The 24,710-nt window shown below is 45.3% G+C and overlaps 1 protein-coding gene across 3 annotated transcripts in view; it reads right to left on the bottom strand.

Moving 5' to 3' along the window:
* ADCY2 (adenylate cyclase 2) overlaps window positions 1-24,710 on the bottom strand; it is a 440,892-nt gene that overhangs the window by 5,019 nt on the left and 411,163 nt on the right. Inside the window, exons 21-24 of one of the 3 annotated variants that reach the window (XM_060092712.1) lie at window positions 18,149-18,295; window positions 16,308-16,415; window positions 3,520-3,634; window positions 181-305 (exon numbers count right to left, since the gene is read on the bottom strand). In XM_060092712.1, the coding sequence (XP_059948695.1) occupies window positions 181-305; window positions 3,520-3,634; window positions 16,308-16,415; window positions 18,149-18,295 (495 nt within the window). Of the gene's footprint in view, window positions 1-180; window positions 306-3,519; window positions 3,635-16,307; window positions 16,416-18,148; window positions 18,296-23,504; window positions 24,108-24,710 lie in introns of those variants that run through there. The other 2 variants (XM_060092713.1, XM_060092714.1) reach the window with 2 other exon arrangements.

Genomic DNA, 24,710 nt, shown 5'->3' with positions numbered 1-24,710 from the left:
ACAATTTTTATGGTTCACAGTTAATGCAGAAACGAATTAGTATTTCCCCAATAAAAAGTTTAACTAAATTACAAAGTTTACTTTCTTCCCTCTGTTTTAATATATTATCCTTATTATATACTTATTCATGGTTCCCAAGAGGACAGACATGGTGGATAACGACAGAGCAGACTAAATTACCTGGATTTTGTCCAGGACGCCGGTGCTGTCCATCCTACTGGCCACATTTACGGTGTTGCCCCAGATATCGTACTGTGGCTTCTGAGCTCCAATCACACCAGCTATTACAGGGCCATGGTTAATACCTGTGACACACCAGAACCAGCTGAGCACGATTCGAATCATGAACTTGGGAGTGTAAGCAACTGTCTCAAACAGGAAAGTTTTACAAGACCATTCCTGAACCATCATTACGCAGCAAACATTTGCCCAACTCATGGAACTCTAAAACAAAGAACCATAATTCGTCTAACTTCATCATCTCAAAAACAGTAAAATGTTTGTCTTTCTTCCTCTTCTTGATTCATGCTCATATGTCTATTTATTATTACTCTGTAATAGCGTAAAATTGGCATACTTTATAAAACTCAACATTATAACTGTTTCTCTATGATGCCACGTAATCTTAGGCAAGAGATGATTATCTTGTTTTCCGATAGTTTTGTGGTTATTTACTTCTGAAATGCACCTATTTTAATTTTAACCGGCCACAGCGAGTCTGTGAACTCTATTTATTGGCCGTCCTGCTGCTGGTGGACTTCTGGGTTCCATCTAATGTTTTGCTTAAACCACCACCAGCCCCTTGACATGTGTGCTGCATTTTCTACCTGCTGTGTACTATTCTGTGAGCTTGACATGTACGAGCTTCTAATTCTCACAGACCCCTGCCTGGGGTCTTCCCCCACCCCCAGTGTAGCAAGTAGGACGATTCCTTGTCCCAAGAACTCAGTTCAAACACAGGGACCCACAGTTGTTATGGGCGTCGCAGGGAGGTTGGCCACAGAAAGAGAAACAGAGGTATTGACACTGGGTGATTTTTCCTCCCCTATATTTTCTCCTGGATCTAAGACCCCCTCCTCCCCAGGCTTACTGCAGTAATCAAATCCTATGGATTAATGAGGGTGTTTCTGAGAGATTTCATTTCCCACTACTGAACTGCTTTGTGTACAAGCCCAGTTATAGATCAGAGGCAAAGCCTCCCCTTTGCAATGGAAAGGGGGGGCAGGCAACACAGCACAAACATTGCTCCACAAAATCCCTGAAGGTACGCAAGAGTGAGAAAGAAGTTCTCCTTTGCTTTTGTGGAGTATTCAGTAAAACTCAAATCTCTGTTTCAGACATCCTGAATAATTTATTCCTGCTGCTGGCCGGTGATCTCAGACGCCACTGCCCTCAGCTGTCCTTCTGGCTGCTCTGAGCCCTGCTTGGTCAGTGGCTCTGGGCCAGGGCAGAGAGCCTGGGCCGATATTGCTGGCAGTGGAGCGATCTCTGCCGAAGCGCAGGAGCGTGCTTGATTTGTGCTTCCCACTCACTGACTGACTCTACAGCTTGACACGCGGAAAAGGACATTAGGAGCAAGTTTAGCTCTTACTATGTATCATGATTTTGTAGGGGCTAATGTTACCCTTCTGAGTTCCTACCGTGAACTGCCACTGGATGGCACTATGTCCAAAGATGGGGCTGGGAAGCTGCCCTTGGGAGACACGGAGGGTTTGGGGAAAGGCAAGCTCGGAGACCAGGGACACACGGAGCAGGGCTTCCGCAGACATCTAAAAGAGCTGGTGTGTGGGGTGAGTGTATAGGTACGAATAGTTATTCAATAATCAGTGTAAAGTAAGCACTCAATAAGTACCTGCTGAAGGAAGTCCATTGATTTGTTCACATTAATTTGGAAAATATTGTTGTGGTCCAGACCAAGAACCCTGGGCTTTTGATGTGGAAGATATGACTAGCAAAGAATTGTCCCATTCCCCCTCGCAGTGAAGGGCAATATTATTTTGGTCCATACATATTTGACAACAGATGGAGTGGGAGGTTGGGGTCAGCAGCTTTTCTATGTAGAATGGATACACCACAAGGTCCTACTGTATAGCACAGAGCACTATATTCAATATCCTATGATAAACCTTAATGGAAAAGAATATTAAAAAAAGAATGTATATATGCATATAACTGCATCACTTTGCTGTACAGCAGAAATTAACACAACATTGTAAATCAACTGTACTTCAATTTAAAAAAAAAAAGACTATTTGACAGGGGTCATTCTGCCATGCAATTGATTTCTTTTTTTAAGGAGCATACTATGAAAGCTTGAGGAGCCCATTTTCCAAGCTGTTAAAGCAATAAAAAGCTCCAGGTGAAAGGGCCGCCTCCACGTTTCATGGGGGCAGCTTCCTGCCCACCTGGCCCTTCTCATCTTTGTATGGGCGGAGCCAGATAAAGGTCCCCTGGGTACACAGATGAGAAGGTCTAAATAAAAATGTGTTCAGATGCTCACAATAGGACATACATGCAGTGAAGAGAATCCCATTTGCTCAAGAAATGTGTAATATTTCTGGGTTTTACAATTCAGAACATATGAACACCAAAGGAAGAAAATAGTCCCAAATATTGGGATTTTTTTTTTAAGTTGAAATCTGTATGCAAGAGAGGTGAAAAGCCACTCAGATGGAATTTGTTAAAAGGACTACTCTTATATGGACTTGCTTTCGAAGCAGCAAAATATGTTGCCAAGAACAGCATAAAATGGTCCAAGAAGCTCTTACAAATCACAAATGGCTGCAAGTGACCATGCAAACATTGCAAGGCAGTGTGTGCAGACATGAGGGTTTAAAACACACTTCCTTTGGATAGACATTTGTAAAAGGCAAGGGAGCATGAAACATGCTCAAGAATCAACTTAAAGCAAGGGAAGAACTTACATGAATTTTTTTTTTGGAAGAAAGTTGGCTTTTTCTCTGGGATTGGAACGTTCAACCTGAAAAGCTCCAGCTCTGTTAGAATTTAGGACACAGTTGGGGTTCTTATAGGTTGTGACCCCAGGAGTATGGGACTATTCCAGCAATTCCAAGATGCATTTTTAGAACACAGTCTTACATCTTTGAAGTCTGGATGCATCTTATAGCCCAAAGTGGGTCCTACTATCATAAAATGATGGAGGGTTTGACAGTCAGGCTTGCATCAGCTCCTGGCATGGCTGAAGGCTGAGCCTACCAGGACCTGCAGAAATGACCGTGGCTGGAGGGACTGAAACCCAGCTCAGGGTCCACTTCTGAAACCAAGTGTTTGCAGCCTGGGTGCAACCAAAACAGGTGTTTTATTTTTATTTTATTTTTCTAATTTGCACAAAAGTGCCTCAGGAGATCATAGCTGCCTTGAGCCCTTCCACCTGCCGTCCAGTCCTGCTGCTCTAACGACACATTTGTCATCGTACTGCTCCAACATTGCAAGGATGGCGACTTTTCTGTTCCTGACGCAGGCCTTCTCCACAGCCCACCCCCGATCTGCACGACGTACCTACTCGTAACTTGAAGTCGTTGAAGGAGTGCTTGTTGATGGCGTCCAGTTTCCCCACCAGGGCGAATGCAAACTCCACCATGGTGCCGATGTGCATATACTGCCTCTCGGGCTCCTGAAAGAAAAGGGGCACAGCAGGCGGGGGTGAGGACTCAGCAGGCGGGGAAAGGCTCCTTCCGTCACAGGATGCACACTCTTCCCTCTGACCTCCTTGGGGGAGGGGGTGTTGTGGCTGAATTGTGTACCCCCAAATTCATATATTGAATGAATATATGTGACTGTATTGGAAGACAAGGTCTTTAAAGAGGGAATTAAGGTTAAATTAGGTCATTAGTATGACCAATCTGGTATGACTGGTGTCCTTATAGCAAGAGGAGATTAGGACCCAGACACACCCAGAAAGACCACGTGAAGACAGTGAGAAGGTGGCATTCTACAGGCCCAGGAGACAAGCCTCAGAAGGAGCCTTCCCTGTCGGCACCTTGATCTCAGACTTCCGGCCTCCAGAACTGTGAGCACATAAATGTCTGTTGTTTTAGCTGCCCAGTGTGTGTTACTTTGTTATGGCAGCCTGAGCAGACTTACACAGGGGCTAACCATCTTCTGCCTTTACTGGTCCCCGGGTGGTTTATCATCCCTTGAGGAATAGAGTTATCACCCATATATGGAGCTGAAGGAAAAGTCCAAGATTTCCAGTGAAGGTAAGTGGAAATCTCTACTTCTTTTTACTATTAATTTGTATTTATGATTCCTGTTACTAATTCACATTTACCATTAATTTGTAACACCTATTCTGTTTGTATTTACTTTTGAAGTTCATCCTTTTGAAAATTCTATTTTTGGTTATATTTTAAAACTAGATTCTTTATTAGTATTTGTATGGAACCTATAAAAATGTATTCATTTACACGTCCTGAAGGTCCCCCAGTTTTGGGGGGCATAGTTTTATTTTATTATTTATTTATTGGCTTGCTTGCTTATTTATTTATTTTTTTAAATTAATTTTTATTGGAGTGGTTAGGTGCACGGGATAGTTTGGAACACAGCTTCGGAAGGCTGAACTGAAATCAGCCCCAGAGCTGCCGTCAGGCTCTTGGTATGGACGTCCTCTCCATCTTTCTTTGGTCTCCCTGCCTGGTCTGTGAGCTCCACAAGGGCGGAGACTATGTCCTGTTAACCTGTAGACACACACAACAGCAAAGTGCCTGGCGTAGAAGAAGCACTTAGTAAATGTCTATTGGGAGACTACACTTCGGTTGACCGTCGGGTAGCCAGGCGGGGCATGAAGTCTGCGAAGAGCAGAGGGAGAGTCCTCAGCTGTGCTGGAAGGTCAGAGCCAAGGGATGCCCCCCGGGGGAGCACACGCCCAGAGGGATCACTCACGTGTCCACTGCAGTGGGCAAGGGCTCCAAGGGAAGAAACGGAAACAAAATATCAGAGGGGTGACCTGGGGGAGGCCCTCAGCTGGGACGGGGCGGGGGTCAGTAAAGGACCCTGGAAACAATTGAGAGGACACAACACGGGGCCATCGCGGGTCTCGCGCTGGGATTTCTGGGACGGGTGTTCAGCCCCCTGGGCCCCACAGGAGTTCAATCAGAGGTGGAGAAATCTCTCGGGGGCGTTTGAAGAGCAGGCACCCGGTGACCGGTGGGGGGCGTACTCCACGGAGGGTGAAGATGAAAACCAACTCTGAGGGTTTCGGTGGGGATGACTGAGAAGCAAAACGGACAGAACCCGCCCATTCAAGACGCCAGGAAGACGGAGAAACCACGGTAACAGCTCAGGGAAACAGGACCACGGCAAGAGGGCGGTCCAATGACCCCCACGGCCTTCTAATAATGCCAGTGAAAGGGGATAGCACTAAAGCAAGTCTCCCAACCTGGGCACTGCTGACATTTGGGTGGGATCATTCTTTGTTGGGGGGTGTCCTGCACACAGCAGGGGCGTTGAGCAGCATCTCTGCCTCTGCGCACTAGGTGCCAAGAGCATCTCTCCTTCCAGTGACAACCAAAAAGGTCTCGAGACATTGCTAAATGTCCCCTGGGGAACAAAACTGCTCCCGATTGAGATCACTGCACTAAACTTTATACACACACACACACACACACATATATACATATACATATATATACATATATATATGTATGTGTATATATATATATATATATATATATATATATATATATATATGAAGGGGGAAGAGAAATTAAAGTTCTGGCTCAGAGAGAAAGATTTCTTCCTTCCTTTCCTCGAGTGAATTGTATCATTCTAGAAAAAGATGGATGAAATACTACTGTTGCCATAAATCCGCAACTTAAAAGTGTGGGAGCAAAACCAAACAATTTAAAATATTAGAACCACGAAGCAGACTGTCAGCTAACCTTGGTGGAAATGCAGAGAGTCATTTCTTAAGAACAGTTACATTTTTCCATCAGAGCTTGCTAATATCTCTTGTCTCATGACTTAGGGGGAAGACATGATTTGGAGGTATAGGCAGTCAGCTGGAAAACATCTTGCTCCTTGACGGGAGGCACGAGCTGTTAAATAAACAGGCAGGATCCTGTGCCGTAAAAATTACAACTGTCCTGGCAAGGAGAACAGACCGGCCGTGGGAGAAATGGTTTGCTTTTCACGGAACCAAGGTGCAGCAAACGAGCTTCTCTCCCTGATAAATGACTGCCCAATCTGTTTCCAGGCAGCAGGCTTCAGCTGCGGGTTTGATGTGACCTCAGTGATAAATGAAGAGACTGAGCTCTGGGAGTGGGGTTTAAATCCAATGTCAAGGACTCATTTGGGCTTAGTAAAGCCTAGAGAAAATTATGCTCAGTGTCTAGAAGAGCTCAGTTCACTTCAAGAAGTCCTTATAACTGAACTTTTGATAAATGTTTGATGACAGCCTGAAACAGCTCTTTCTTCCATGATCCAAATAATTTCTCCCATCTCCAAATATTTAACTGACTTCTAGTTATACAGCGAGACCACTCATTCAGTTTCCTGGAACACATTTGGCCAGCTGTTTGTTTTGCAAGTTTCACCTGCAGGGAATGTGGCATAAAGTAAATGCATGTTTATTGAGGTTATTTTATAAACCAAGTGACTGGTATTGACCGAGGTGAAATTAATACAAGCCTCTGCTCCTGGCTTCTCCTCTCTTTCCTCCTTGCCTTCCTCCATCCATCAAACGTCCACTGCGTTCCTGCTGTGTTGGTGCTCGTCTGTCTGAAGATTCAGAACTGCTGTCTAAGAAGCACTTAGTTCTGCTGCCTGGGGCTCCTGGGAGAACGGATCAGACCTCACAGTTCTCTGAAGGAGAGGCACCCCAACCAGGTGAGCTGCGTGTCCCAGCATGGAGGTCGGCCCTCACCTGGGAGCTCAGGGCATCTGAGTTTCAGGCACATTTTGGAGAGCAGGACTGGAACTCACAGCTTCCCAGTGTTTATCAAACCTCAGAGGCATGAAATAATATTTATGGAAAATGGCCTGATTCCTGGGTCATCTGTGGATTTCCTCTGTATCCAGTGAACTTGGATTAAACTGGATGCAATGTTCTCCACCTGATCTCACTCTACCAAGAATGTATTTGATTAAAATATGCATCAAGAGATGTTCTAGCTAACAACCTCCCCCCTCAATGTGTTAAAACATTTTCCATAAGGAAGTTACCGAGCACACTGTTCACTACAGACCCAACCTAATGGTTATGAGGGCATGTTTGTTAGAGCTTGGGTCAGGGACCCAGTGGAGCATCCAGCTGCAGCCTGATGTGGCTTGGTTTCAAATATATTAATGAATGAGTGATTTGATCTCACCTTATGAACACTAAAGCACTGCACTTGTGTTGGCTGCTGGAAATTTCGGAACAATTAATAGCAATAGTGTATGTATGCATGTACTTAATCCTCACAACGATTCCCATGAAAGAATGCCTGTCTTTATCCCCATGATGCAGATGGGAAAGGGAAACCCAGAGAGGTTAATAACTTGTGTAAGTGGAATAATCAGACTTTGCAGGTGGGCAATCTGACTCCAGGGTCCTCAATCTTCATTTACTCTAAATGTAAATGGATTAAATACTCCAATCAAAAGACACAGAGTAGCTGATAGGTTACCAAAAAATCCATTTATATGCTGCCTACAAGAGACTCACTTCATGGAAAACGGTATTCCATGCAAATGGAAACAAAAAGAAAGTTGAGGTGTCAATAGTTAACATCAGACAAATAAACTTCACCATCTTGCCTCCTTTCCTGTGTGCATCTTGAATGTGGTCAGAACTTTTGCTATTTGATTTTCATTTTATTGCATCATCCTCATTTTTGTTTCTATCTTATCTTTCACATTCCTTGCATGTTAGTTTATTAATTTAAAAATATTTTTGAACTGCGTCCATTTTTGTAAGCTTCTTAAGGGAGAGATTTAAATAAAATAGGCACATACATGTAGACAAGTAGGTAAGCATTTTTCCTTGATAGTCTTGCTGCTAAAATGGTGACAGCTGTGTTGGATGATGTGTCTAAGAGATATTCAGCTGATGGAAAACTATATCCAAGCATTGCTCATTAACGGCTCTGGAACTGGCCACCACCACCCATGTGGATGACTGGAATTCTACTTGGGTGCCTTATTGAAAACTCAAACTTGTAAGTCTGAAACTATTATTTCTATTTAATCTCCCATTAACAGTCCTCATTCTTGACTCTTCTACTTTTGCTAATGGTGTCATCAATTTCAGATCCCTAAACTGGAAACCTGAGATTCAGACAGCCCCCTCCATCCTGCTTCCTCAGCTCCCAAGTCCATCTCCCATGGACATGCTTCTCCCATTCACCTCTTTCTTTATTTTTTTTGTTTCTTTATTTTCATTGTTTATACGGTGACCACTACTTGTCTGAAAGTAGGAAGTTCACTAAATAATTGCCAGGACTTTTGAGTCAGACAAAGTTGGGTCCAGCTCCAGGTTCCACAATCATCAGCTGCATGGCCTTGGCTGAGTCACTTAACTTCTCTGGGGCTCAGTTTCCTCATCTGTGAATTGAAACAGTAACTACCAGTCTCATAGGGTTGTGGTTAAGATGAAATGAATTCATATGGGCAACACATTCAGCCTGCATCCCTGAGGCTCAGGATTTATTTAGTTTCCTTCATGATAGGTTAGAGAAGAACATCATTCTGCTTGACATGAAAAGCTTCTAGGAGGAAAATGTCAGCAAGAATTGCTTTATGCCCTAGTTTAGTACTCCCCCCCCCAGCCTGTGCACACACTGAGCAACCTACATTGATGTATGGCTTCGACAACAACCTAAGTGTTTGAAATGTTAAGTATCTTTGAGATTCTCAGTGTGTATAGCGAAGAGTGATGGCTCTTCCTTCAGTGTTTTTTTCCTATTAGTCGCATTAAAGTAGGAGGGCATTTCTCTCTCCACTTACCCTACATCACGATAGCTTTGGTGTTTGTGCAAAAATACACAGCACTGAGATATTGCTTTTCATTTCAGCAGAGACCAAAACTATTTTCTACTTTGACAGTAAAGGAAACTATGGTTATGAGTTTCAACATATGCTTTAGTTACTAAGAAACTGGCAGCAGAAGATCTGAGAATGATTCCTTACTTCTTCCCTGATCAACTTGATGGAGTGTCCTAAAGTTTCACCAAAATTCATATGAGGAAGCCTAATCCCCAGTGTGATGGTATTAGGAGGTGGACCTTTGGGGAAGTAATTAGGTCACATGGGTGGAGCCCTCACGAATGGGATTTGTGCCCTTATAAGAAGAGACAGGAGAGAGCTGCTTCCCCTCTCTCTGCTCTCCATCTACACCGAATGAGGACACAGAGAGAAGATGGCCGTCTGCAAATCAGAAAGAGGGCCCTCACCAGACGCCAAATCTGCAGACTTGATCTCAGACTCCCCAGCTTCCAGAACTGTGAGAAATAAATGTTGCTTGTGACCCAATCTATGGTAATTTCTTATAGCAGCCCAGCTGAGACACCTCTAATATCCCCAGGCTTACCTAGCATTGGAGTTGCTGTTTGCACACATGACTTTTTCCAGACTATAAACTCTGGAGGGCAATTACAGAGGGGCAGTCATTAACAAGTAATTGGCACTTGCCCCAATGGGTAAAGAAAATCTATGCTGGTTGACCTACTAGCTAAGTAAAATCCTAAACAGTCAAACCAGGCAGCTCCTAACTCAGGCAGAGACAGAACTGTTAGCCTGACTCAGTGAATGTGGATGGGCAATGTTTATTGCTCATTGCTTTGTCAGTCAGCTCGGTTTTTCTAATAAACTGAGTAAGTGTAGGAATCTCATAGATGGGTCACTTGGAGCCTGGGATCTTATTTTGGGAATGGAGGGAGAAGAATGATGGAGAAATCCAAGTGCTAGCCACAGCGGTATGTCTATGGGGCCAACTCAGCAAGAAACAGAGTGAGAGGTAGTGCTTACAAACTAGTAACTACCCTCAGCCCACGACCTGCTGTCAAATTTGTTCTGATAGAATAAATAAATAAAATTTAAAAACTCATTTAAAATAAATAAAATTTTAAAATAAAACTAATTAAAAAGAGAGCAATAATACAAAGCTTAAAAATTTTTAACGAGCACCAGCGCTCTCATACCTTGATAGGTATACAAGCTCCCTGTTACCTCTTGCTTCTCTGCCTCTCCCCTCCCCCCGTTTTTCTGGCACCACAAGTCACTTCTTCCAAAGTGTCACTGGCAACAAGCATCACTCTATTTGAAATTGTGAATAAAAGCTAGAGGTATGGCTCATCACAGCAATAGTGTAATCAAAGTGTGGGTTTACATGAAAGTTTTCATCTTTGTACTTTGGTTTTGACATATTTAAGTTCTCAGTAAAATTTGTATTAAAAAGATCAAAACCAATTTACATAATAAGACCAGAGATGACCCTAATCATTGATTCCGGCATGAAGGATGGACTTCCTTAATGATAGGGCAGGCAAAGTCCCTTCAGAGGTCGAGTAGGGGAGGCTCCAGAATGCAGCAGAGGGAATGAGGCAATAGGGAGGGTTGAGGAGTGTGGCAAACTGGGGAGAATGTGCCAAGATGGGGCAGCTACTTTTCAGCTGGTGATTGTTGTCATCAGAAATAAAGATCGGGAGATCTACCAATTTTCAGGAGAAACTGGAGATGATTATTTTTTACTGAGATGTCCTTTTACAAGAAGTCTACATAATTCAAGAAAAACATACCTGTAACCACAAGTGTGCTATCGTGGCTTGAGGTCTAAAGGCCATGGCTGGGAAGGAGCAGGGGGCTGCTATGGTTCTGGGAATTGGTGAAGTCCTGACATTAAAATGAAGCGCCTCTGGGGTGCATAAGCTCCCCATTTCTATCAACCCTGAATTCCATCGCGGAACATGTACTTTTCAGGTGCATGCTCCAGGGATTACGAGAGCGGGGTCAGAATGCAAGCCTGTTCTCCATGTAATGTTCCATTTTTTGACAAATGCCTGCTTCTTTCAACAACAACAATCAGTTGTTACACATAATACAACCAACCATCTAGTCATGTTGTCTTTAAACTTAAAATCAGAATGTGTTGTTTCACTTAAGATAACACAAATGAAGCAAAACAAAGGCAGATAGAAAGCTCTGCTCTGACTAGGTGCTGATAGACCCCTGTGCATTCGTTTTCCCAGTGGGTAAGTAGCCTGTGCCGGCATGTAGGAAATGTGGAGGTAATTACAAATGAAAGCTGACTTTCAAAAGGCTTCTATCCAGACACCTCTGCCTCTTTTTGGATTTAAGAAAAACACATGAATCCTTGAGAAACCCAATATATTTTGCCAAACTAAATATCTGGCTGTGTTGAGTATGTTTGTTGCCAAACTAAATATTTGGCTAAATAATAAACAGAAAAATTTTTGTTTGTAAACAATAAATGGAAAATTTTTTTGGTTTGAACTAGAGAGATAAGTAGGTAGGCTACAAAAGGCCAAAGGGACATTCATTTTTTTCATAAAGACTATATCCATATTATTATTTCTCAAGCATACTATGCCCTCAATCAAACATAATGAACTTTCCTTTCAGATTTTCACTGAATTTCAAAATATTTCTAGGATGATCTTACCAAGATTCTAATTAAATGGTCTAAATAAAAATAGCTCGTATTGAGTAAAAGTTCCCTGCATGGACCTGATGCCGTATTTCATTTATGTCCTCAAACCCTTTTACCTATTCTGCGGGAGGAAGCAATGGTATCCATACGTGAAACAGTGTACAAACCATAACTGTATTATTACCGCTATTAGCATTTTTATTACCCACTCTGCCCATGGAGCATTTTGCATATTAATGTCTTCCCCACAGCCTCAGGAAATGAGTGGGATCCCCACTATATATAAAAGGACACTAATGTGCAGAAAGCTTAGCTACCATGGTAAGGAATGAGCGGTCTCACGTGAAAGCCATGCTCTTTCCACTCTACCATGAAGGTAAATACTCATGTATTAACAGTGGTGGCTGTCAGGAGTCAGGATGCAGCTCAAGGGTAGCTGAGAAGGCAGATTTTGTGGCTGCCAGTGATGAGGGCAGGAGGGATGGGGCACCCATGGAAGGAGTGCTTGGGTGAATGCTGTGCATACAAACGTGTGGGTGCAGAAGCCAACATGGTGGGGGGCTGGGGAAGAAGAGGAGGAGGTGAAGCAGCACGAGAGCTGCGGGTGGAGGGAGGTGAGCCCTGCACCCAGAGTGCCCGGGTCTGCAGCCCTGCTCTATAGCCCTGTTCTATGGCTCCTTGTTCTATGACCTTGGGCAAGTTACTGCACTGCTGTGCCTCAGTTTCTCCATCTGTAAAATGGGCTCGGGTTGGGGTGCCTCCTAGGCTTGTTAAAAATAAAGACTCAGGAGGCATTTATTAAGTTTTCGAAAATGGTAGCAGAAAAAAAAGAGAACGTTTGCACGGGGAGGAGAAGGATTGTAAAATGGCGGGAAGGAAGCGAGAGGCTTGGCTGGGAAGCAGGGTGGCCGCGCGCTGCTCCATCATTCATTGAACAGACATGGGCAATCGCTCTGTTCAGCGTCCCCTGCCGGGACTTTGGGGAACACCACATAAGACACGGCGCCTGCTATAATTTGGATGCTAGATAAGAAACATACGTCTAAACAAAAGCAGGAAATGATATGCAGCATGTGGGAGGAAAGGAAATAGGATCTAGACACAGGGGGTCAGGTGAGGCCAAAGAGCCTCAGGTCAGCGTGCAGGAGAAGCTCCTATGAAAGTGGGAGCCTTGGCACGGCTGATGGGTGAGATCTGAACACAGGGTGTCTTCCTGTGCATCAGAATCACCTGTGGAAATGGAGATTTCCAGCCCCTCCCTCGGGTGTCTGGAGACCATGTGTAGCACCCACTACAGGGCCTGTCATGCAGATGGTGGTTGCACCCCTCCTGCAGCATGCATGAGTAGCACTTGTTGCTTGTCTGTACACACGCACAGTGCAGGTCTGAGGGCTGATGAGGAAGCTGTAGGGAGAGGTAGGGGACGGGTCAAAACAGGGGCGTGGAGGCAGATGGTGGAAGTCCTGTTCTGGGAGTGGGGAGGGCAAAAGGAAGGTGAGGGCGCTATGATCAAGCTGGGTGACTGTGGAAAGCTGGAAACGTGAGCTCCAAGCTTGGCTTAATGGTCAGGAAGGTGGACGATGGTTTTGTCAGCAGTCGGATACACACGCTGGTGGAGCAAGTCTTAGCTGAGATCCCTGATGGAGGGGAGGGGTTGGGAAAGAACATGGAAATGTCCACAGAGAAAGACCTCAGGCAGGATTCACTCAAGAGAAGAAGCCAGAAGCGGAGGGAGAAGAGGACTTCTGGGCGAAGGTGACGGCTGTGGCTATGTCAGAGGCCACAGACAGGACACAGAGAACGACCACTGGGGGAATGCCAATCCGACGTGGAGTTTGGAATTTGGAAGTACTTCCTGATCTTTAGGAGTGGAATTTCTGACATCCACATTGGTGAGGGTTAGCACAGAAGGAGAAGGTGTAAAATAAAGCCAGTGGATAAGGACAAGCCATCCAAAAACTGTGCCTATGGGAAGGGGGAGGAGAGGCCTGGAGACATTTGTTGAAGATCCAGGAGACCAGGGTCTGGTGGTGACAGAGTCGGGACCGGGGAGCCCGGCTGTAGGGATGATGGAGGGATGATGGAGGGTGATTGTGGGATGGAGGAAGGATCATGGAGGGGTGATGGAGGGATGATGGAGGGATGATGGAAGGATGAAGGAGGGAGGATGGAGGGATGAAGGAAGGATGATGGAGGAATGATAGAGGAGTGGAGGGCTGATGGAGGGATGAGAAGGGATATTGGAGGAGTGATGGAGGAGTGATGGAGGAGTGATGGAGGGATGAAGGAGGGATGAAGGAGGGGTGAAGAAGGGATGATGGAGGGATTATGGAAGGATGAAGGAGGGATGATGGAGGGATGATGTAGGAATGATGGAGGAGTGATGTTGGGTGACGGAGGGATGAAGGAGGGATGATGGATGAATGATGGAAGAGTGTTGGAGCAGTGATGGAGGGATGATGGTAGGATGATGGAGGAGTCATGGAGGGATGATGGAGGGATGAAGGAGGGATGGTCGAGGTATGATGGAGGAATGATGATGGAGGGGTAATGGAGGATGGGCCCAGCACAGACACTGAATGCTGAGTGGGTCTTCATGTGCCTCTGAGCATCCCTGCCAAGGGTTCCGTAAGTGGCTGTTGCTAGCTAAGTTCTGGACCAGGTGTGATTTTGTCAAGTGCCCTAAAAGGGTCACAAGAGGAAGTCAGTTGAGAGGTCTCAGAATTGGGGCTGGGATTAGGATGAGAAGAGTGAGGCACTCACCTCAGCTGCAAAACTTAAGGGGGCACTGAAAAACTCAGAAATCATGAGAAATAATATCCTAGTGTGATGTTTAGAAAATCAAAATCAATGCAGAAAAATCCAGAAAAAATAAAACATTGAAATTTAAAGAAAGATAGGGGCTGTGGACTGCACAGATCCCCCTCAAATCCATATGTTGAAGCCATACCCACGAGATCTCTCTCTCTCTGCTTTGTGAGGACATAGCAAAAGGGCAGCCAGCAACAAGCCAGGAAGACAGCCCTCACATGAACCGCATCCTGCAGGACCTTGATCTGGGACTTCCAGCCTCCAGAGCTGTGAGAAAATAATTCTCTCTTATTGAAGCTGCCCAGCCTTCATTATGGCAGCTGAGATCACTAATCAGACAGTTTCTGACAGTGCTGTGCTGGGCATCTTAGAGCCCGAGGCAACAGGAAAAATGTCTGTCCCTGTGTACATAATTTTATGTTATTTTCAATGGTTATTTTTTTTCAGAACATTAAAAATGCTGCAAAGGATTACGTTTTCTTCCATTAAAGCCAGGACAGTAAAAAATCTAATTAGTTCTGTCTTGGGTAAAAATAAGATATTTAGAATTAAAACAATGTTGTACATTTTAATACATTTATTGTCCAATTTTCCAATAGTTTTTCAACACTTGAATGTTCTGGCAATAAAAACCCAACCCCGAAAGATACACAACACAATGTAAACAGGGGTGCCCATTTTTCCTTTTGTGTCAAGCGTCAAGATTGCTTGGAACGGTACTGCTCAAAACTTACGATTCTTCTAAGTTTTCTTTTATTGCTTGTTTGTTTTACTTTTCCTTATTACTAAACTAATTCATACCCATGAAAAAAATAATAATCTGGAAGCAACACCTGAGTAGAAGGGACATATATTACCCCACTCACTCAGAAAAATGCTTGGATTAATCTTGAGTCCGACGTTTCATGTTCTCCTCTCTGCCCACGAATGTTAGGAGAGAAGAGGACCCTCTCCTGATGCTCCGGGGGGTGGGCCTGTCTGAGCAAGCTGCTGCCCCTCTGTCCCTCTCTTGGTTGCCTGTGGGAGGTGGTGGGGTTGGGGGGAAGCTAGACACATGGGGGTCGGGGAATGGCTGAGCTCTTCCTCTCTTTGGGGGAATCCAACCACCTCCAGCAAGCTGTGCTCTGGTACGTTTCATCCCTCTGTGCTTCACCCACCACCTCTGCCCTGCGGCAAACAAGCCAGTGCCTGTCAGGGAGCCCACTGTCCAGAGGGGAAAGGGGTCTTGTTATTGACCCACAAGTTAACAAACCATATCTAGGGACTTCCCTGGTGGTCCAGTGGTTAAGACTCTGTGCTCCCAATTCAGGGGGCACGGGTTCAATCCCTGGTCGGGGAACTAAGATCCCACGTGCCACATGGCATGGCCCAAAGAGAAACAAAAACAAAGCATATCTACACATACACATACACACACACACACACACACAGAGAGAAACAAAACACAACCTAACAGAAAAACCCCCTCAAAAACCCTAGTTGATTGAAGATCCTCAATTTTGACCAAATCACCGTTTCAACCAAATTTCTGGGTGGTCAGCATGTTTTTGACCACGTTGTTTTAAATCAAAAGACCAGGAGCCCTCCCATAATGAGTCACCTTTAAATAAACAGCTCTCATCAACTTCCTTGTATATTTATCTGGTATCAAGCAGCCACCAGACTGATTGTGTGTTTTCCTACCTTGTCTGCCAGAGAAAGAAGTTCTGTGAACAGACCCTCAGAAGCCTCCAGAATTCTCATCTTTTCTCATGAGACCTTAATCACTGAGGTCTGGGTTGTGCCTGAAATTCAGTGTATGGGTCACTGCATGACTGTTTTGGTCCTAGGATGACCTGTGGGGAGAGCCAAGGCTCACATGTGCTGGGTGCGGCTGGCACGTGTGTACCTGGGCGTGCTCCTGGCTGGGCACGGCGCTCAGACCCGTCGCCGCCATGTATGTGCTGCCGATGGTCTTGATCTTTTCAACTCCACTGAACTTGGGCTTGGACAGCAGCTGGGGAGCAATGACAACCACACAGTTACTCAGGCGGGTGCTGACCCAAGGCCAAGCATTTTCTAGAGACATTCTCAAATCCTAGTTCAGTCACAGGAACATGATACTGCTTATTCACCCTTCGACCTTGGGCATCGTGGGGAAAGAACACTTCATGCATCTCACAAAGGGCGTGTCCTTGGGAAGATATGCAGTATAATGATTTACTTCCAGTTAACATGAATTACCTTTCAGAATTTGCTAGTGAAGGAAACAGGATAAATTATGATGCGAGCGATAATGGCCTCAAATAAATTTCCCCACTCTGTGTTTGAAAGGCCTAAACACAAAATCATGATTCAGAGAGTGAGGTCTTCCCTGCAAGGTGAGGGTGATTTATGACCAATTGTAGTGCTGAGGATTGACTTTTGCCCTCTGAAAACCTGGAGTGGAGGGAATAAAGATCTAGAATGGCCCCTCTCATCAGCCCTGACCCTAATATCTTTTGTCCCAGTTTCTGGCACCAGTAATCAGTTTCCTACTGGAGTCCTCCTCATCTACTACATTAGACCTTGGGGTGGGATGGAGGAAAGGTAAAAATAAGATAGGAAGCTGTAGGAAAGAGAAAGACTGGATGGAGAGAGCAAATGAAGGAAACTCTGGAAGGTTCCTGTATCTGCTCAGCAGGACAAAGGTACGACCAGAAGGCTGGGAACATCTTCTAGACCCTTCCTTGGTACTCCTGCTTTCAGAGGAGATTCGCTCAAGATCACATGTCAGAGAATCTAAGATAAGTGAGCCAATCCCATGATCACATCTCCATGAGCAATCCAACCTGAAAGAATGGTCACTAGTGCTAGAAAGCATTTATTTTACCCAGGGGCAGCTGGAGGAAATGTGCCAACGTTTTTCACTATGAACGCTGCACAACAGAGAAAATCTCTACTTGTCATTACTTCACCACGAGTCTTGAGTCAACCTCATGGTGACAGTGGTGGTAGCAGAGGAATGCACAGGTCCCACAAGACATTTAGAAGGTTGGCCTGAAACCAACAGAGTATATATTTTCTTCACTGTATTTCAAAATCCCATCAGTCATGATGAACCTATGTTCGCTGATGTCAATTTTCCTATATTTGCACAATATTGTTAAAAATGGTGTACCAACAATATCTTTCAAACCAGAGGTCTGTTTGTTCTTACCAGAAAACAAAGTGCATTGTTTCCTTTGTAGGCAGAAAATTGAAAAATGACACCTATTCCAATATCTAAGATGTATAATTTGTCCCTTCGAAAATATAGTCTACCACATTCATATTGCTTTTTCAATAATAAAGCATGCCATCCATGTACACTTCAAATTGATATCTGACATAGACCTTGGAGTTTGCACAGACACACATGCAAATAATGTACTATCTTTTTTTATGTATAAAAATATGGGCAAGTATTTTCCTTGGAGTTCAAGCCTTTCAAGAAAATTCATGGGCATGCTGAAGAGATTTTATTGAACAGATTTTGCTAGTTGTTTATAGAAATCATATTAGCTTTAAAAATAATATGTGTTTGCCTCACCGAAATTAGTCAGTGACCTAACTAGAGCAAAAAAGCTTAATGCCAACCACCAGAAATTTTGTCAAAGGACACGTTTTAAGATATGCCATGATGTTGGACGAACTTCAAATGTGCCAGTCCAAAGGGATGCCAAAGTATGGGACTGGGGCCGCCCCTGCCCATCAAGGGTAAGTACGTACGTCGTCAAAGTCGGCAATGATCTCGTTCAGGAGCCGAAGGCATTCCAAGCCCTCCTTGTTCACATCCGATTCTGTATAGAATTCTTTGAAATCCGGAATGGAGGCAAACATAACACAGACACAGTCATAGGACTGGTGGTATAAATCCTGCCCAGGAGAAAAGGAAGAGCTGAGCACCAGGAAACCTTTTAAGCAAACATACTCCTAATGGAAGCGTTTCTGTACATTAAGACTGGTAAAGAAATCGCCCAGTGTCCACTCCACCTGCCCCACCCTGGTCCCAGGCCCATTTTAGGCACTGGCCATTGATCACAGGGGAAGGCTTCTCGTGAGCTGGATGCAGGCTCAGAATCGTCAACACCGCACCCCCACTGTCACGACCAGTTAGTATGAGGTGCCCTTCCCGTTACCCCTCTCTGCCATCTCTATCTTAGACAATTACAAGAGACCATAGACTTCTCACTTAGGAAAAAACAACAACAACATTCTTTTAACAACTAAAGGGAAACAAAATGATTTCCCAAGCTACAATATTGTCCTAAAGTGACTCATTACGGTTACATTCTTTGGATTGGAGGCTTCATGAATTTTCCTCTTCAGCATCCCCTGAAAGGAGCTGATGAAACTCAGCATGTTACTTCTTAAGTACACCAGAGAGAACTAGTGAAATTCCTCAGACTACTTATTCTATTGTATTAGACACCAGAAACATTTGTTCGGGATTTCCTTTTGTTTTTAAATAGACTAAAGTCTAAACGAAAAGTCTAAACTATAGCTCATTGTTTCACCCATAGACATGAGGAAAACTACAATGTCTTGTAAATACAATTTCAAGGTGTTTCCACACATAATTTTCCCCAGCATATAGTGAAACCTTCAAGTTCAGTGGAGATTTCTTAAAGGAAGCGTTATTATGTGGGCATGGGGCCTGGTCCTGGGTGGGAGGATCTGCTCTCTCACTGGTGCTGTTGCATCAGGGCCCTTGGATGGCTTGTCCCGGGCAGAATGGCCAGGCACCAATGTGGGCACACTGCATCATGGGAAGCACTCCCTCCACCAGAAAATGTGAGGAGAGTTCTGTTACACAAGATGGCGACCTCAGAGTGGAGGAAAGAAAGCTAGCGGCTGGTGTTTCCTGTGTCCTTGGCAGAGGGAGAGAATCTACCCTGCATGGATGTTACCAGTGTGCTCTGCTGTCTAGGGCACTCAGATGAATCCCTTAGCAGGGAGTGAGCACTTCAACAGCACCATAACTCCAAGGTTTGGTGGCCTCTCAGAAAAACCATTCTTCCTCTGCTGACATCTCATGACACACACATCAGGGCAATGGCAACCCACGGCAGGTCACAATCACTTCTTGGGAAAGATAGACTTGTGTCATCTTCCTGTTCTCAGGGCCAACCACCTGGTAATGCCTTCTGCTACTGCCTTACAAACTCTATAAAATACATGAACAATAGAATCAAGGTTTTTATTTTCTATTCTGCTCTCAATATGGTTGACTTGGCTCTTCATGCAGACCTGTACTTCCTCTCTCTGAAAAGTTGTTTTTGTGAACACTCATATGCTTGGAAGATGACCTGTGGCATGTGTGATTGCCAAGCTTAGGTTCCAGTAATGCTGACCAAGCCATGGTGTCAGGGTAACAGGGGAGAGAAAAGCCCCTAGAAGCCTCTTCTAGTTAAAAAGGGCAGTTTCATAAAAGTAGTATAAACTCCACTGACTTCTCTACTCTTAAGGAAAAGGGGTACATCTAGCAAGGCAAGGATATATTTTTTGTACCCTGCATTTCTCCACTATCTGCTGACATCAGCCAGAGTGACCATCTGGGGAATGATGATGATGACAAGAATACACACAATAATCACCAGCACTGACTGAGTGCCCACTGCATGCCAGGATGCCCACCCCTCTGAACTCTCCACCAGCATTAACTTGTCCCTGACTACAATCCTAGGAAGCTGGTATTTTTATTCTCAATCTACAGATGAGGAAACTGAGGCACAGAACAGTTACCTTACTTTCCCAAGGTCACAGTTACCAAGTCTGATGCATAGGTCACCCTTATAAATGCTGCACTTTATACTTTACCCTGCATTTCCTGGAGGACCACAGAGTGTGCTGCCTGGACTTGGGGCAGCATGGGGTCTCGATTCACTTGTAGGTCACGTCACTTTGCCTTTCTCCCTTCCCCTAGGGTCTTTAAGGGTATCTGGTGATGGGAGATAAGGAAATGCAAGACTGAACTGACTGACAGTTTGGATATGAGGGCTGATTTTAACCACACTGGTTTGGAGTCTAATAAAACATCTTTAGGTTGACACTCTCAAAATTGTCCTTTGAACTCTTGCCCCAGAACACCTAGGTTGTTGGAGCTGGAAGAAGTCTGATGGATCATTTAATTCCATGGTCTTCAAATAGGAATGCCTGGGAGAGTCACCAATGGGACTTTCAAGAAGGCAACACGTGGGCCGCCCAATGGCCCACTGAACCTTGCCCCTGGGGTGGGCTCCAAGCATGTGCATCTTTTTGTAAAACTCCATGGGTTTTCCTGCTGTGCAGCCTTGATTAAGAATCACAGAACAAATGAGGGATTGTTAAGTCAGGGGGGTTTGGTGACACACCAAAGCTCCCACTGACTTAGGGCCCAGGACTAATCTCTAGAGTCCTGGTCTGGCACTCCACAGGCCTTGAGTGCTACTGGGGCCTTGGACTGCAAAGCTGCTCACCCACCCTCTTTGACAAATGGGTCACTTGGAGCTTTGAGGAAACACCAAGTGTGAGTGGGGATTTCTGAGCCCCTAGTTCCTGGCTCAGGGCTTCCAAAGGGCTATGCTTGAGAATCAGGGAAACTTGACAAATGGGAAGCTTTACAAATTCACTAGAGCTAATGAAATGTGCAGGGATTAGAGCCATACCCTAAACTCATGAGAGGTTCCCTCAGGTTTTTGGGTTGCGCTTGGGGCCAGAGAGAACCACAAGGTGATTGGCTGATGACCTGAGCTTATCTTATACTTCCAGAGGATCTGGGGTGAGGGTAGGGCAGGTAGGAAGCCTTGGAGGAGATTTTGAGATTCAGGGTCTAGCACGGGTGACCCTTGTCCAGAACATAGCTGCCAACAAGAATCTCGCTGAGCTTTAAAAGTGGAAGCTTAGATGCCATTTCAACATTCACTCACATGTAGCCATTCTGCAAAACAAGCTCAAGTTATGGCAAAATCATCACAAAGCAGCTGCATTTCTTTGTGCACCATCCTTTTCAGTTTACTGAGCGGGACTTCAGTTCTTTCCCAACTCTGGATGAAAACTTGGGACGACCCCATGACTCTTTTAGTCATTCTCAGGTAACAGGAGTCCTCTCATCAATAATTTAAGTGTCCAATCTAACGAGAAGTCAGAACTCAGACCTCAGTGGAATGTGTGGCTTTTCTTCTTCCCCAGTGTGGGCCTGCTGGGCGGTGGAGGAGTGTCTGCAGGGTGAGAAGGGGGCACGGTTGGCTTCTACTCTCTCTCCTCCTCATGTTTCTGGTCTGACCCTCCCCAGCTGCCTAGCCAGGTTTTCCAAAGCACCCAGGGGTGGAGAACAGGGGAAGAAAGAAGGGTCTGTTGGAGGAGGGACACGTTCCATTAACTACATCATGCTCCCAAGGAACTTAGACCTGGTGGACATGTTCATGGGTTATTTGAAGACTCTCCCTCACTTCCCCCCAACACAGGACTTCCGGCCAAGGTCCTCTTGATGTGGACCACACACTGCCCTCCTACTTGTGACTACTCTCTCAGCCCCGGGCTTTCTGGTTAGTCTTCTAGCTTCTGCTGGGGCCCATTCCCCCCTCCAAGCAGCTTTTCAAAACAGGATCTAAAATGACCCCATGCCAACTGTTCTTCTCTGGCTTGGTCCCTGGAAACATTCAGCAGGCTTTGCCCTCCCAAAGCCTCATAGTCCCATTACATCCCCACCTGCAGCCCCCAACTCTCTTAGACCAGACACTCCAATAAGCCCCTGCCCTCTGCATTCATGAACCTACATGTCGTCTGTGTCCCCCAGATGGAGTTGCTGCCCCAGGACCACGTAGGGGCCCAAGTCGTAGGTACACATCCCAAGCTGAGTGGTTATGGTCTATGTATGAGGCAAGAGGTAAAGGGAGGGTTCCCCATGTCCCTTTAGGAGGGGGCTCGCTTCTCAGTATATTCTGTCCCAAATCCCTCTTCCAACCTCTACTCTCCCAGCCCTCGTGTCCCTGAGACTGAAGGGTCGAGAGTTGTGTAGCTCTTGCATTTGTAAATTCTGCACACTGTTTAGCACCCCCTTTGGAATATGACACCTACTGTCTCTTGGTGTCATGGGCTGACATTCACTTTAGAATGCTGTTACATAGACACACAGGCACACACAGCCCCCCATGAGGGCCTGCCATGTGCCAGGCTTCATAGCAGGTAATGGGGTCACAGAGACGGACAACATAAGCCCTGCTCTAAGGAGCTTAGAGTCTAGCTGGAGAGAGAGGGCAAATACAAGGACAGGAAAACAAAGTGTGATTGGTGCTGCTTGGACCCAGGTGTGGAGATGTCTGCTTGGTGTGCCCTAGGAAGTTGCCAGAACTTGCCACTAGCTTGGGATTCCAAACTCCGGGACCAGCACTTTCTCCTGCTGACTCAGGCCATAGTGAGGAGGAGAAGCGCCCACCTTTCACATCCCCCCTCGGCCCCCAGTTGTCAGCTAACACCTAATTTATTCAGGGGAGTCAGATCATAAGAAAGCACAAAAGCATCTCTGAAAACCTGTGGCTTTCTAGCCTGACTCTGTAAGGAATGTGTTGAGGGAGCTGCCTGGGTGTTGGGAGGTTAGCTGAGAAGGGGGAGCGTCTGTGTGCCTGGCGAATTCCCCTGTACCCGCATTGACATCTGTGCCTTGTTTTTGTTTTGTTTTTTACATCTTTATTGGAGTATAATTGCTTTACAATGGTGTGTTAGTTTCTGCTTTATAACAAAGTGAATCAGCTATACATATACATATGTTCCCATATCTCTTCCCTCTTGCATCTCCCTCCCTCCCACCCTCCCTATCCCACTCCTCTAGGTGGTCAAAAAGCACCGAGCTGATCTCCCTGTGCTATGCGGCTGCTTCCAACTAGCTATCTATTTTACGTTTGGTAGTGTATATATGTCCATGCCACTCTCTCACTTCGTCCCAGCTTACCCTTCCCCCTCCCCATATCCTCAAGTCCATTCTCTAGTAGGTCTGTGTCTTTATTCCTGTCTTACCCCTAGGTTCTTCATGACATTTTTTTTCTTAAATTCCATATATATGTGTTAGCATACAGTATTTGTCTTTCTCTTTCTGACTTACTTCACTCCGTATGACAGACTCTAGGTCCATCCACCTCACTACAAATAACTCAACTTAGTTTCTTTTTCATGGCTGAGTAATATTCCATTGTATACATGTGCCACATCTTCTTTATCCATTCATCTGATGTTGGACACTTAGGTTGCTTCCATCTCCTGGCTATTGTAAATAGAGCTGCAATGAACATTTTGGTACATGATTTTTTTTGAATTATGGTTTTCTCAGGGTATATGCCCAGTAGTGGGATTGCTGGGTCATATGGTAGTTTTATATGTGTCTTATTTTGATCAAACCTCAGTTCTCCCATAGTGAGGCTGCGTGGCTCAGAATCACACATAACCCTGACCACCGGGGACTCGTCAAAGGGTCGAAAAAATGCAGTCTTTTCAACAAGTGACCAAAGCTGGCTGGGACATCTGTTCAAGGGACCTTTCTGACATATTCCTGCCAAAACACAGCCATCTGGAGAGCAGGCTTTGTAAACCAGTGGGCTCTGTCTGGGCCACAGAACTCTGTACCAGGGTCTGGATGGCTTGAGGGCCCGGACCTGGTCAGGACAGTCAGCAGCTAGTGGAGAAGCTTGAGGATGTTTTGAGTAAAACCAGTGCCCTGGGGGAGGAAGAGGAGGAGCTTGCAAAGTGGACACAGCAGTTCTCTGCCCACAGGCCTGGGACACAGGTTCAGTGAACAATTTTAAATCAAAATAAAGATCTTTTTGGAATTACTGTGATTAAATCGTTCTTTACTCTGTATTTCTGAAGGCAAACGAGTTTCCTCTGTATGTGCATGCGGCGGGTAGGAGAATCAAAAGGCTCTTTGTGAATATGGGTCCTGGCCAAGGTCATAGGTCATGTTTCCAAGGAATGTTCCAGAAAACCATGGAACATTAACCATTGCTGTGGGACTGAAAGCCACACTCCTGTCTACCGCATGTTCTAAGAATAACCCTGGTCCAGCCTCTGCCTTCAGAAGCTGTGAGTGCTCAGCCCACACCACGGAGGAGCCAAGGAGGTGATGCCATCAGATGAGGATGCGGCACAAAGCCATTAGGTGCGTTTTGTTGTCCATGCTGGTCGGGCGCTGAAAAGCTGTGGGGAGGCGCCTCCCTTGACAGATATTGATAAGTTCCAGGAGGCAGTGTTCTCAAGTTTTGCATACGTTTGGGATATTTGCTTCAAAGATGACTAAAATTGAGTGTTTCCTGCATGCCAG

Source organism: Mesoplodon densirostris, chromosome 3 (genome assembly GCF_025265405.1).
Source record: "Mesoplodon densirostris isolate mMesDen1 chromosome 3, mMesDen1 primary haplotype, whole genome shotgun sequence".
NCBI lineage: Eukaryota > Metazoa > Chordata > Mammalia > Artiodactyla > Ziphiidae > Mesoplodon > Mesoplodon densirostris.
The sequence above is the reverse complement of the archived record's forward strand: the minus strand, read 5'-3'. Positions and strand labels throughout refer to the sequence as shown.